Source organism: Chiloscyllium plagiosum, unplaced genomic scaffold, assembly GCF_037043375.1.
Source record: "Chiloscyllium plagiosum isolate Xiang-an unplaced genomic scaffold, Cpla_swu_hap1 HiC_scaffold_1, whole genome shotgun sequence".
In the NCBI taxonomy this organism is placed as follows: Eukaryota; Metazoa; Chordata; class Chondrichthyes; order Orectolobiformes; family Hemiscylliidae; genus Chiloscyllium; species Chiloscyllium plagiosum.
In genome coordinates this window covers 5,447,327-5,461,720 of record NW_028270139.1, presented here as the reverse complement: position 1 = coordinate 5,461,720, position 14,394 = coordinate 5,447,327, and the positions used below count along the sequence as shown (strand labels likewise).

The following is a 14,394-nucleotide window of genomic DNA, read 5'->3' as shown; positions in this document are numbered from 1 at the left end:
AAGGCAAATAACATTTGTTGGTGGAATGAAAATTCTGTATTTTTGTCTCTTCCCTTCCTTATTTGTTTTCTCTATTTTCATTTGTTTCCATCTTTTTCTTATTCCTCCTTTCTAATCTTCATGTTTTTTTTTCCATTTTCCATCTCTGGCTCTTTTCTCACCTTTTCTTTCTTCCTTCTGCATGCCCAGTTTCTCATCTCTCTCCTTTTGACCCCTCCCCTTCAAGGGACTTGTAGAAGGATTTATACTTGAGTTTAGGAGAGGTAGGTCAGAAGGAGGCTTATGTGGGGCATAACCACCAAGACAGAACAGGTCAAATGACTTGTCTCTGCAATGTAAATTCTCAAGAATTCAGTCCTCTTCCTCTTCTTTAACTCTCCTGCAATGTAAATTCTCAAGAATTCAGTCCTCTTCCTCTTCTTTAACTCTCCTTTCTTCCCTTCCATTTCCCCCATCATCCTCCATTTCTCTTTTCCCCTTCCAGCTTCTTGCCTTGAAGTAAGTGGATTGTAAAGTTGGATAAGGAGGGAAAAGGTGACATTTCAATCCCTTCAGTGTTCTGGTTACAACTTGGACAGTTTACGTTAATATTATTTCTGAAAGATTTCAGGAACTGAAGGAAATGTTCAGAGCTCTAATGGACGTAGTTGAGTAAAGGTGGGCCATGTGTGTTGAGTAAGCTGTATTCCAGATAAAATTGTTGAATGTATCAGGTTGGAGTTAAAAGAAAACTATCCATTAGGTATGTCCACTTCCATTTTCTGTGTTTTAGTGGCAGCATAAGAAACAACATTTTAAAATTAATAGTATCTAAATCGGTTCGATTCTGGATTCAGCCTAACGACTGATATTTTACCCCAGGGATGGCACGGCAGTACATAGTTACCTCCTAAATGAGTTTTTAAGAAGTGTACATTTTGGCTTTGTTCTGTCAGCAATAAGATTCACCCACTTGCAACGTGAGATTGAATTGAGGCCGGTTCTGCACATACCTTTTGGATCGGCTCCCTGTTGATTCCCCACCATAAAGTCACTGTTGGAAACTGCTCAGTTACTGCAAGCAGCGAAGTGTTCATGCGGGGACAGTTTCAGTCAGAAAATACATCCCACCAACGGCAGTTGTGATTTCTGACAATTTAGTGACCGACTAGAACTGGCAATGATAACAACCAAAGGGCACTATGGTCTGACATTTGCCATTCCCTTTTTTTGGGAATGAGATGGAATTATCTCCCATACCAAATTGTGTTGTTGATTTAAAAAAATAAAATTGCATAATTCCCTTTGTCATAATGTTGCAATTACTTGTGTGTCAGGAAATGAAATAAGGCCATAATACTAGCTCCTCTCAGGCCGAATGTGCCGAGGACCAATGGAGAATAACTAATAGCTCTACATGCACAAACAATTTCAGGAAAACATATTGGCCAGAGTTCCTACTCCTGACATTATCCAATGACTCTGCCAAAAAGTATATAAGTAGCAGTCACCTCATCTACAACTGAAATATATATCACACACATGTGTCCTCAAACCCCACAAACATTTAAAATTGCTGCATACATATAATTCTGGCCTTTTTAATTGCTGTGATTTGAATCCTCCACCATTGTTGGATATGCCTCAGCTACCAAGGCCATGAATTCTGACATTTGGTCCTGATACACTCCTCCTCTCTCACTTCCATCGTTTAAGATCCTCCTTTCAACCTATCATTTGTGAAAAGCTTTTGATCAGCGGGCGTTAATATTTCTCTATGTGTCACAGTGTCATACTTTGTTTTACATTGTTCCTGTGAAGCATCTTTACAAGATACTGTACAAATGTAAGATGTTTTGGTTGTTGTACATTGGAATTCTCTCCCTATGAAGATGGGGCCCAATATCTGATATTCAGAAGAGGCAAAAAGCATAAATTGTTCTAAAGCACAGGGTAAGCTACAGAGGTTTCGCTGGGATATGAGGAAAACATTTTTCACCTGGAGGGTGATGGGAATCTAGACTCTCTGCCTGTAAGACTGCTGGAAGCAGAAACCCTCATAGCATTTAAGGAATATTTCGATCTGCACTAGGCATGCAAGGCAATGGGCCAAGTGATGGAAAATGGGATTTAAAACAGTTAATTGCTTGCTTATGACCAGCATCCATTTGATGGGCCAAACGGCCTTTCTCTGTGGAAAACGACACAACTGATAACTTTAAATGAGCAATGGCTCATGCATCTGGAGTCAAACCACCACCCAACTATATTACATGCCACCTTCCTGAAATAAGCCTAGGCCTCAATTTAATGTTGGAGCAAGTACCCAGTGCCCATTCTGGGAAAACCTCCTAATACTAGTTATTTCACAAGCGCTGACTCTTTTCGCTTTTTACAAGTCATGTAATCAATTGTCCCAAAGGGACTCCTGTAGATTGTCCTGGAAACTGACAGGTCATGTGGAGCCAGAGGAGTAGGAGTGCTTTCTTGCTTCTGCATCAATACTGCAGGCCACTGCTGTCCAGTGTTCCCTCTAACATTGTTTCCTTCTCCAAGGTCCATGCACTGCAGTCACTTCCAAAACCAGAAGTCAGTGCTGGGAATGCTGACCAGCAGCTGAGAGGGAATCTTGCTATAGACGCCATGCTGTCACTCTTAGACGTACAATGACACATGTGAATTTGGAGCAGTAACACGCCATTTTGCCCCTTGAGCGTGTTTGGTCAGTTCACAAAATCATGGACGATCACTGTGGCTCTACTTTCCTGCTTTCCCCTCCAACCCCAACCCAAACCCATAACCTTTCATTCCCCTGTTAAAGAAAACATTAAAAAATATTGGATGACCCTGCCTCTGCTACGCTCAGGGCAAGAGAATTCCACAGACTAATATCCCTCACAGATAAAAACAATTTTCTTCATCTTTGTCTTTAATGGGATACCCCTTATTTTAAACTATCCCCTAGTTCTAGTCAACCCTCCTCCCACCCTCCCACCCCCCCAAAAGGGAACCATCATCTTCACATCCACTTCATCCCCAGTTGCCTCATAGTTGATCTTTTTCATGAAAGATCGCTTTTCATCTTTATAAACTTCAGTAGATACGGGCCCAGCCAGTCCAGTCCTTTCATGTAAAATAAACTTGGCCCGATTGTGTTGACAATTTAGAGGTTGCCCCGGCTCTCTAAAATCATGAACAATTTAGGACAATCCACTGGCGTTTCAATTAGTCCTCTGGCACCAGGCTTATGACTCCATTAGTATCTTCCTTATGTCTCTCAGGATTCTGGTTTATATTTCATCTGGTCTTACTCACTTTCTGCAATACTAATTTAATATTTCTTCATATCTGGTCATAAGCTCTTTCCTTTCCTCTTGTTCTTTATGTATTGATAAAACGTATTTGGGTTTCCTTAATTTCACTTGCTAATTTTTATTTTCAAGCTCTGTCTTTGTTAACGAATTTCCTCTTTAACTTCACCCTGCACTTGCATTCGGCTGTCCATTAGGATTAAGCTTACTATACCAGGCACAGGCTTTTCATTTTTGCCTTTTCCTGTTCTATATCTTCTTCGACATTCAGGGGTTGCTAAGGCTTGGGAATCCTGCCCTTTTTATTTGAAGGAAAACTTTTGTTCTGAACCTTCACTCTCTGTTCCTTGACTATCTCCCACTATGTTTAACAATGACTTATCTTTAAGTTGTTATTTCTAGATCATTTTTTGCCAAATCACATCTGATCTTAGTAAAAGTGATCTTTCCTTTCTGCTGAATTTGAATAGCCTGGTAATAAGTGAGTGTGGATCCCTAATATGAAACATTCACAGTTTGAGCACAATCAGCACCTGCCGTTCAATAGGGATGGCTATGTTAGGAAGTTAGAATGAGGAGGTGCTGCATTGACTGATTCTCTTCTCGGGTTGGATTTGAGGCATCATAGTTGGCGGAGGGTGATAGAAGAGTTTCATTTACCCAATTAACCTGGAACTACTTGATACTGAGAGTGTAGGCTGGAATTGTGCAAGTTTCAGGAGCCCAGGATCAGGGCCAGACAGGGATCCTGATTCCACACTGGCCTGCAGAGAAAATGGGCTGCCTACATGTGATAGAGGGGCTCGATCACAGCGATGCCGTTCTGGAACCGCGGCCAGCCTACTGGCAGAGGCAGGATTGGAGCTGCGATGGTGTCTCTATATGGGTGCCCTCCGAGGCATTTGTGAAATTTAAAAATGATGAACACCAAAGTTGATGGATCTTGAATTGAGCAGGTGGAAACTCCACTGGTGGAATAATTCAGACTGTGCGTGAGACCTTCCATGTTCAAAACCTCCTCCTTAGCAATTGGGCTTCTGGTTTTAATGCCCAAACGCCCCCCCCCCCCCCCCCCCAGCTCCCCATAGGGAATCATAGAATCCCAACTGTGTGGGAGCAGGCCATTCAGCCCATTAAGTTGACACTGACCGCTGAAGAACATCCCACCTAGACCCATCCCCCTACCTGTCCCTGTAACCCTGGTTTCCTATGCCCAGTCCACCTAACCGGCACATCTTTGCACTTTCGAAGGAATGCACAGCACCTGACACAGCACCCCCACGCAGACCCCGGGAGAACATGCAAAATTCACACAGTCTCCCGAGGGTAGAGTCGAGGGTAGGTCCCTGGTGCTGAGGCAGCAGTACTAACCACTGGGCCCCGCGTGGCTGGAGCTTCCAGTGAGAGTGAAGGGCTCCCTTAAGGCAGCAAGTCAAGGCAGAATCCTTCTCTATCATAATTGGCCATTCATCCGCGTGGGATGGTGACTGACTCTGATTTCACACCATCCCTGAAGGCATTCACAACAGCCTGGACTGCATTGGGAAGCTGTCTTGGAGTTTATTTCCACCTTTCTCCTCCTCCCCCTCCCCGCATCCCCATCCCACCCCCCCCCCCTCCCAAAAAAAAGCCCAGCACATGCAGCAGAGAAAAATGCAGCTGTTGGTGTCCCCAGTGTGAGAGTGCCTCATCCAATAATAATTAATGTTTGTATAGTTTTTCCCTCGCACGCAGCAAGTGGACCTACAACACTTAGACAATGGGAGGCTAAGAGGTGGCTTCAGGTTGAAAAAAATGTCAGAGATGGTTGGAAACAAAGGATCTTTGTCAGGATTTTGACTGCAAAGTTGGAGGGAATTAGGAAGAGAATTCCAAAGCCCAGAGGTGAGTGAAGCTCAGAAAAATCTAGAAAAAACGTTATTGGAGGAACTGAGGGTAATTTACAGTCTTACCAAGCCCACAACACTTAGCTTTCATTTGATTAACTCAACAATTCATTGAAAAAATAAATGAGGGGGGCAAAAACTGTTCCTTTCAATATTTCCGATTACATACTGTAGACAAATTTGTTGAAGTAGAACTTCCACAAGCTTTCTCTCTGTCACCTCTCTGTCACCTCTATGTCACCTCTCTGTCACCTCTCTGTCACCTCTATGTCACCATTTCCATATGTCATCATCAGAGGCTCAGTGTGCTACCATACAGCAGCTATTTTTCCATTGAACATTTCCAGAATTAGAGGCGGACATCAGGAAAGATGCTGCAGATTCTAGGAATAATGGATAATATTTCCCAAGTTAGTGTGAGCGTCTGCATCCACTCAGTAAGCGAGAGACAAAAATCAATGCTTCTCATTCTGATTTACTGATAGAATGGCAGATCATATATTTTAAATAGTAGTTTTGAAATTGCTATTTTACAAGATTGCCATGTATCACTGTTTTTAAAAAGACAGGCGTCAGCCCTTTTTTTTGATTATCTAGATGCAGCAAGAAGTGCAGTGCAATGATTAATATCCTTTATGGACACTAGAAGATCATAAGGTAGGTCTGAGATGGGAATTGATGGCACTGGAAGGGATAATGCTGTTTTCTTCTGTTAGGTGCTACATCAGTATGGAATCAAAATGTTGAAGATGGAAAAAAAAATATTCTTTGTTCACTTTTTTGGAATCCACTGCAGTACCATTGTACTGATCGCTTTTAGGCCAGATCTCATTAAAACAAAAAGCAGCACATGTCGTCTGGTAGCTCCAGTGATAGGATCCTAACCAAGGGACTCTCCAAGTTCAGATCTTACATTTGAACCTGTTATCAGCCAAGTTTCATGAGACTTCTGCAGACAGATGATTGTTAATTGAAAATTGTACCTCTCTTCAGAGAGTTACATGGACACATTGAAGACAGAAATGGAAGATGCCCCAGTGTTTAGGAACAAATGGACAACACCATTGGTGTTTTCTTTGACTGGTCTCTGAATTGAAAACTGGTGTATCCCTCATGTTCCTTATTTTTTTTTCTCTTGACCAATTTTGCAGTTCCCTCTGGCCATTGGGGTTCTGAGTAGTTTGCTTCATGTATTCACCTTCCTTTGTGGTCAAGTGATAGCAAATAACTCAACTGAGCTTGAGGATATAGTGTTGTAGTTTGTGATCATGTTAAAAATATTATTTGGGTTTAGCCTGTCCATACCCATTAGATTTTTAAACACTTCAATAAGACTACCAGTACAAGCATTCCCAATTACTAGAGCCTTTTGTTTTGCATAGCTGAGATGCCTGTTTAATATCTTACTTTATTTGGTGTGGATCTGGAATCAATGGGCCAAACCAGGTAAGAATATTAGTGAACCAGATGGGCTTTTACAATTGACAGTGACATTATTGTAAAGACTAATTTCAATTCCTGACCTTTAACTGAATTTAAATTCTAACCAGTTACTATAATAGTATTTGAACCCATGACCTAGAGCATGAGCCTGGGAATTAACACCACATCAATACCTTCTCTGTTTAAGCTATTTGTTATATGCTGCATCCTCTCCTATTCTCAGATACCCCGCTATAATGAGGAGAAGGAGGCAGTTCTGCACTAGATCCAGACCAGTCCTTTATACAAATTCACTGCTGTCTAGAATTTTTACTTTCAAGTTCTTGACAGCCTGAGATCTCTTTACTATCATCGCATGTGCTTTGTAATAGCTTTTAAATTACAACTATTAGTGATGTGACTTACAGTCCCTTCTTATGATTTGACTTACAGTCCCTTCTTATTTAATCATATGTCCCAGTATTTTAAGGTGTAAAGTCCCACCATATCACCCAACTCCCCTCACCCTACCGTTTCTGGTTTCAATCCACCCATATTGAGGTTCCTACCCTCTGTTTGGATACCTGTAGTCTCGTGAAGGATAAAGGAACTATGATAGGAGGAGAATATAGAAAATGATTAAGTGAAGTTATTCATTTATTTTTGACCTTATGTTTGTGTGCTGCAGGTTGCAGATGCTCAGCCCCCAGTTACCCTTGAGTGCCTTATCCAAACATACAATCTTCATGTCTAAGCCTTTGAGTGTCAGTAAGCTATTGAATCACAAACTGCATCACAAAATGCACTCTAACACTGCTCAATCAACACACTTCCAGCGGGGGTTACTGGGTAGTTGTCAGGAGCAACAACCTTGGATGAATTTCCTCTCCTTACAAGTAAAACCAGTTCAAGGAGTGCTGTGTCAAAGAGTAACTAACTTAGATTTGATATCAAGATTTAAGACCTTCTGGTCTGTACACCTGTGTTAAGTGTTTTTTAGTCAGTAGCTGTGTAAATATTATGAATTCTTGATGTCCAATGACATTACTGAATGTTATGTAAGATATGTGGGTTCTGCATGACATTGGTAGAACTCTTTATGGGCTGCTTTTCATATTTCCTTTTTCTGCCTCTGAACTCAGCTGTCATTAATGCAGGTCTCAGTTCTCCCAGTTTATTCAAAAACAGGATAACTATGAATTACTTATTCTTGAAGTAGTTTTAGAACCTTTACAATTTCACCTCCAGCTTCCTTCTGGTGAAGTGGATGCGTTCCACGGCTTGGTCTTTCCTCCACTATCTCAGTCAAGATCAGGTCTGATACTGGTAGAAACAGCGAAGCCTGTTGCTACGTCCCAACAAAGTCTTCCACTGCCACCCAAGAGGTAGGTTTTCCCTTCCTAGTGTCCACATCCAGACATTAGGAGGACAGCACAATGGCCAGACTCTATTATTTCACTCAGCCACCGCTTCCACTTTCAATCCTTTAAGGTATAAAATGAGAACAGGACACTGGTCTGGACTAAAAGTGGTTATGTCCATGAAAGCTGTAAGAGTGAGAGTGGTCTGAAAGAGTCTACCTCTCCTCTAGTTTCTCATTTGCTCAAGACCATCGCCAACTGAAACTTAGTGTGACTAGAGTCATAGCCATGGAGATGTTCAAGCATAGAAACAGACCCTTCGGTCCAACCCGTCCATGCTGACCAGATATCCCAACCCAATCTAGTCCCACCTGCCAGTGCCCGGCCCATATCCCTCCAAACCCTCCCTATTCATATACTCATCCAAATGCCTCTTAAATGTTGCAATTGTACCAGTCTCCACCACATCCTCTGGCAGCTCATTCCATACACTTACCACCCTCTGTGTGAAAACGTTGCCCCTCAGGTCCCTTTTATATCTTTCCCCTCTCACCCTAAACCTATGCCTTCTAGTTGTGGACTCCCTGACCCCAGGGAAAAGAATTTGTTTATGCTATCCATGTCCCTCATAATTTTATCAGTTTCTATAATGGATAAATAACGCGGAGGATGTTTAAAAAGAAATCCTGTCCCTCTTTACTGTTTTCCTCCTTGATGGTGAGGCTGAAACCTGGAACACTGGCTTCAGCTGGCAATGCCAAGCCAGTGTTGCACCAAGATTCAAAGGTAGACCTCCTGTGATATCTGGGGTTGGCAGTGGAGGAAGGTGGTGGTGGTGAGGAGAAGGAGGTTGGCTCAAAAGTGAAATAATAGGTGGGCATGGGTGGTTCTCCTGATTTTAACAGGAAGCTTGGAGAGTTAGGATTTCTACCAAAGTTAAGGCAGGAGAACTCATGGAAATACCAAACATTCTAGTTTTTCCATTTTTGGATAAAGCCATGATGAACAACATATTGAACAATGCAGTGAGTTGACCCAGTGGATTCGCACACAGAAGTAGCAGTGCACTTCTTGAAGAGTTTTCCCATTCAGCCTCTGGCTGGAGTCTCAAAATGGCAAGCAACTCATTGTATGAGGTAAGGGGCAGTTTAGACAGGGAAGAGGGCAAGCAAATTAGTTTGAATAAGTCTTTGAGTGGGAGTGAAAAAAACCCCAAAAAAGCAGATTTGGAATTGATTGGAGTTCTAACCAGCATTTTCTTCTGGCCTTGATGTCTTTTTTTTTGTATGTTCCTTTTTTTTGACAGTTTGAAGTATAAGAGGGAGAGGGTGAGGAGCTCCAGTCCTCATACTGAGACAATGGACTAACCTGGAACGACACCATGGTGTAGAACGCAGTTCCCTAGCAGGGTGATCATTCACTAACTCCCAGCCGGTTCAAATTTGCATGGCCTGTTGCCTTGTGCCTCACAGCTCTTTTTAAAGCTTTCTCAGCTCACACAAGGCAGAACTTTTCATGTTGTGGATTCAGGCTGATGCTGCTATTTAAGGGAGAGCACACATTTTTCTTATCTGTTGCTTGTACTGGATTAAGTTCACCTCAGACTCACTCAAGAATCAAAATTTCTGGACTGCTGAATACTTGACAGGAACATCTGAAAAAATCTACTACATAATAGACCTCATGCTCTTGATTTGAAAGCCAAAAGCATATTTCATAACTGTATGTGGACAAGAATTGGTTTTAAGATAAGCACCGGTATTAAAATTCTTCAGAAATAACAGAAGAAACCAAGAACTTCCAAAAAAGGAAGACAACCTGACATTATTTCGTGGGCAGAGTGGTCTTTGAGTGCCATCTGGTGTTAGCAAAGCTGAATTGCTACAGATGCTATGTCAAAAGCTTTGCTAAAGATTCTTTGCTTTCCACTAAACCTATGACTCTTATTTCATAAATGTTTAATTTAGCCCTGATTGTTAGAGTGCTTTTGCATTATGTATTATGTTCATGTGATGCTTGGTTCTCTAAGATATGATTATGTGATCAGTGATTTTTTTAATTGCAGATTTATCTATTAGCTAGTAAATATAATTGCACTCCATCTTCATTAAAGCACAGTTCTTGAGAGCCAAGTATTTTGCATGTTGCAACAAGATATGAGCTGTAATAATTGTCCTTTAGTACAGCACAGAAGAGAGTCAGATACTTCAGGAGGGGCTGCTTCACCCGGAATCACTTTAAATGTTTTCAACGGCTGCCTGTTTCCATCGACAAATCTTCTAAAATAAAATCTGTGCGAATAATTGGCATGATGTAATTACAAAACAAAACATGACCAAAATTGGGTAACTTTCCCACTCCAGTTTTGCTACCAACTGTAGAAATACGTCGAGGTTTATGTATTCATTGAAATGTCTGAGTTGGAATCCATAATCGACAAGTTGTACGATGAATTGATTTGAAAAAATAATTTGCAGCCACATTTGTGGTGTGTTTTCTTGAAGATATACAAATATAAATGTGTCTGAACTGTGACGAATCTATTGCCATTGCTTCTTCCTACACCTGCATTGCTCCATTGTTTAAATGCCTGTGGCACATACTAACTGCATCAGCACTGCTCTCAGAACACTGTTCTCCCCTTTTATAAATAACTGCAAATGTAGGGAAAAAGGAAAAACTGTTTGGAATTACTGATATTTGCCCTGCATGTTTTCCCCATACAACTAATTTAACATTTAGATTTGTCAATGTTTTGCCTAAGTGAATGAATCCTGTTTTATAGTCTTAATTTTGACATGGAACAGCATTGTGCAAGGAGATGTGTTTCATTTAGAAATCCAACTAATCCTGAATCTCTGTACAGTATGAGAACAAGTGAAGTGTGACAATCATGCTATTTGACATCATTTTAATCTTTGAACTCTTTTGTGTTTAAGAAGTCTTCTATATGACATGGATGATCCACTCAATTCATGCTAAAATAATGGGGCAAAGTTTTAAAAGGAACACCTTATTTGAGCAATGTCTTACAATCCTTTTTGATTATTTACAGGGTCACAATGAAAGCACAGGTTCCATCAAAATGCATCATTTGAATGCGTGATAACTCTGTCATGAAAATGATGTATGATTCTACAAGTTGCTATCCACAAATTTAAAGAAAAATTGTTGAATATTTTTCTTGGAAACTGTACCACTTTGGCAATCATGCAAAATAATAATACAAGTGAATTGAGAAACTGTGATTCATCATAAAGCTATAATGTTATGTACTGTTAGATTCTTGTACTAAAAGGTACAAGGTAGGATGATTTCTAGTTGGACTTCCAACTGTTGGCCATGCACTAGGAATTAATTTTGTTGTTACCTGGAGCATTACTAACTCCATATTGAGAGATCCATAGAAAGGCTGTGTGAAAAAAAAATTGCCTTTGTTCTGTATGTTTAAATATCTTAGCATTTTAGATTGGACTGTAAGGCCTGAGGGAAACAGTAGCATTCAAATAACTCTGGCACTCGATCACTTGCTCCATCCCTCACTCCACCTTCTCTCAGTCAGTGGCTACAAATACAGTGAGCAGATCACCAAAGCTGCCACACAGACACCAACTCTGAAAAAGTTTTGACTGAGAACCACCTGAAGCTGTTACTCTGTTTAATAGAAATCTACAATAGTCATTAGGAGTTGTATCCCTTCTGTTGTCATGTGATCATACTGTGATAAAATCATGTGCCAATCAAACAAATCAATTGAGTTTTCTCTTCTGGGCCTGAGCTCTCTAAAAACTCTGCTTTGTAGAAATGCAAATTTTGCACTGCCATGTTCCACTGAATGCAGAAACTTGTCCACCTACCACTGTTCCAACTTTTCAGGAGAGGGTGAAATTAGAAAAGAAAATTTAAATTATGAAAAGTTTTCTTGGGAACTATACTGGTTGAATTACTTGTGCCTTAACACCACATATTTGGAAATAATACCAGCATTATTGAGTTAAACTTCAATGCCACCACCAACAGACCTCAGAAATACTCCCCATACGGTTTTCCCTATCCAACGCGGCTTTCAGTTCCATCCAGAAGATGAATTGGCAGATGGCTTTCTATAGTTCTGCTGTTAAGAGGTTCAGACCTCAATGTTAAGCCTGGTTTCTAACCATAGAATGTCTGTTTGATAGAGCCAATCCAGAAATAAACTAAGTTCACAAATTTCAGTACTGTTATTACCTGGCAGCAGGATAGAATACTTTTCCATCGAATGAGAGAAAATGAGGAGCAGTTGATGTGCAGGAGGGGGTACTGTATGTTATAGTCTTGATATGAATTGAAATGTGTTTGATCGCTCAGTTGTTGAGTTGGTTTTGATCCCACATGTGGATGATGTACCATTCCAGGGAGAAGTCATTTATGAATCCTCACATTCACCAAGGTCTCCTGTATAATGATACAATGAGAATATGACCAGTTCTTTTTCAGGTTATATATGGTTGGACAGATAGTACCACTTCTGGTAACTAGTCTAAGAAACTACATAAATTGCTGACTGCAGATTCCAGAGAAACTACAATCTTTGGATACCCTTGCATTTCACTGGAGATTTACAAGGAAGCTAGCAGTCTTTGTTATGTTTTGTACCCTGGATTCCATTACATTGGTACCAATCACTGCTATGTCTCCATGTGTGGCAGTCTATCCAACATTACAAAAAAATCTGCCTTTTATCCATATCTCTCTTTTACTGCTGGCAGGATTTTCATTACTGTAATTTATAACAGTAAAATCTGACTTTCCATGCACCAACGCCCCTGCCCCTTCCACAACCACCATCTTGTATCCACTGGAAATATCATAACTACTTCAGACTGCGTACAAAATATTGTGTGTCCATCACCCTGGTCCTTCCTATGCCCCAGCAAACTGAATTCAAACTCTCATAAACAACCATTCCATACCATCACTCCAATCCATTCCTACAGCTTTTCCCAGATGTAATTTCTTACATGAAGGCAAAACTCCTCTATTCAGAACTCGCTGCTCCTCCATTGTTGGCCTGTTCCTGACCGACTGGTACAGAGTGGTGAGTAATCACTTTCATGTTTTTATTTCTTTCCATGCTGGCAAGCAAAGCAACTTGTGTGTTAAACACGTCATGGAAAACTGTTACACTTTACCTAATATATACCAAACACGTCTAACATTCGAATGACAATATCTTAAAGTAATGCATCCAGGCAGTGAGAAAACCTCAGTGTGGGATTTGTTCAGAAACGGCCAGAATGCTGTAATTTGTGGATTAGAGTGGTGCTGGAAAAGCACAGCAGGTCAGGCAGCATCCGAGAAGCAGGAAAATCGACGTTTCGGGCAAAAGCCCTTCATCAGGAATAGAGGCAGGGAGCCTCCAGGGTGGAGAGGTAAATGGGGATAGGGGGTGGGGCTAGGGGGCAAGGTAGCAAAGAGTACATTAGGTGGACGAACGTGGTCAGGTCCACTCTGGCTTCCAGCATTTGCAGTCCTCACTTTTGCCCAGAATGCTGTAATTGTTACACAACACTGTGACACTCATCAGACAACTTATTATTCTCTCGCCAAAGACACATCCAGCTGGTTTCATGGAATAAAGCGAAACCATATTGAATTAAGCACGTTTCCCTTAAGTCACACCATCTGTAATCTGGAGAGGAAATTTCAGGAATTTAGTCTCATGACGGCGACTGTCTTTCTCTCTCTCTGCTGTCCTTTTGTAGTTCCACCATAATCCATGTTAAGTACATCAAGCTCATTCTATGTTTTGTACGCTCGCTCATTCTCTCTTTCCTGTTTTTTTTTATTTTCCAGTACACAGCTCTTGATAAAGAACGTCAGATATTCAGTGGTACGCCCCACCGAGATATTGAAGGAGTTGGTCCGGAGCAAACGGTTCGGACGTCCCCTGGCGCGGATGCTTCAATGTCTGGCCTCATGTCCATTTCCCCCAAACCATCTTGAACGAGTCTTGTCCCTCACGTACGCCCTTGCCCAGTCTGTGTATGTCCTGCAGATCTGGGACAACCACACCTCAAGGAATTTTTTAAAAATATCCAGCTTTCTAGAAACTATGGCTTTTAAGAAACAAAACAGTATCGATTTAAAAACATCTAAACATGTACAAGAGAAGCCACAGCTGAGTCAATTTTAAAAGGACGTGCTTGGAAACTTGGTTTTTGTGTGAATTTGTGCTCTCCTATAGCTGGAAGTGTGTTCGAGTGAGATAGGGTGTCAGCAGCTCAGAGTGAGATTGAATGCTGTCCAATACAGAGAGTTGGTAATGGATTGAGGACTGGACTTACTTGTACTCCCCAACCCCAGGTTTGAGTTGACTTGCATCATGAGATTTAAGCACCATGCTCATCAGCAAATAGTTCTAATCTAGACGGCGCTGTCTACCCAGTATGAGAT

The 14,394-nt window shown here is 41.1% G+C and overlaps 1 protein-coding gene across 6 annotated transcripts in view; it reads left to right on the top strand.

Moving 5' to 3' along the window:
- Positions 1-14,151, top strand: part of dclk2a (doublecortin-like kinase 2a) — a 330,873-nt gene extending 316,722 nt beyond the window's left edge. For 2 of the 6 annotated variants that reach the window (XM_043699555.2, XM_043699545.2), the window contains one exon: positions 13,795-14,151. In XM_043699555.2, the coding sequence (XP_043555490.1) occupies positions 13,795-13,944 (150 nt within the window). In that variant the 3' untranslated portion in view covers positions 13,945-14,151. Of the gene's footprint in view, positions 1-5,773; positions 5,834-9,265; positions 10,495-11,014; positions 12,253-13,794 lie in introns of those variants that run through there. The other 4 variants (XM_043699574.2, XM_087974319.1, XM_043699565.2 and 1 more) reach the window with 4 other exon arrangements.
- Positions 14,152-14,394: the final 243 nt, after the last annotated feature.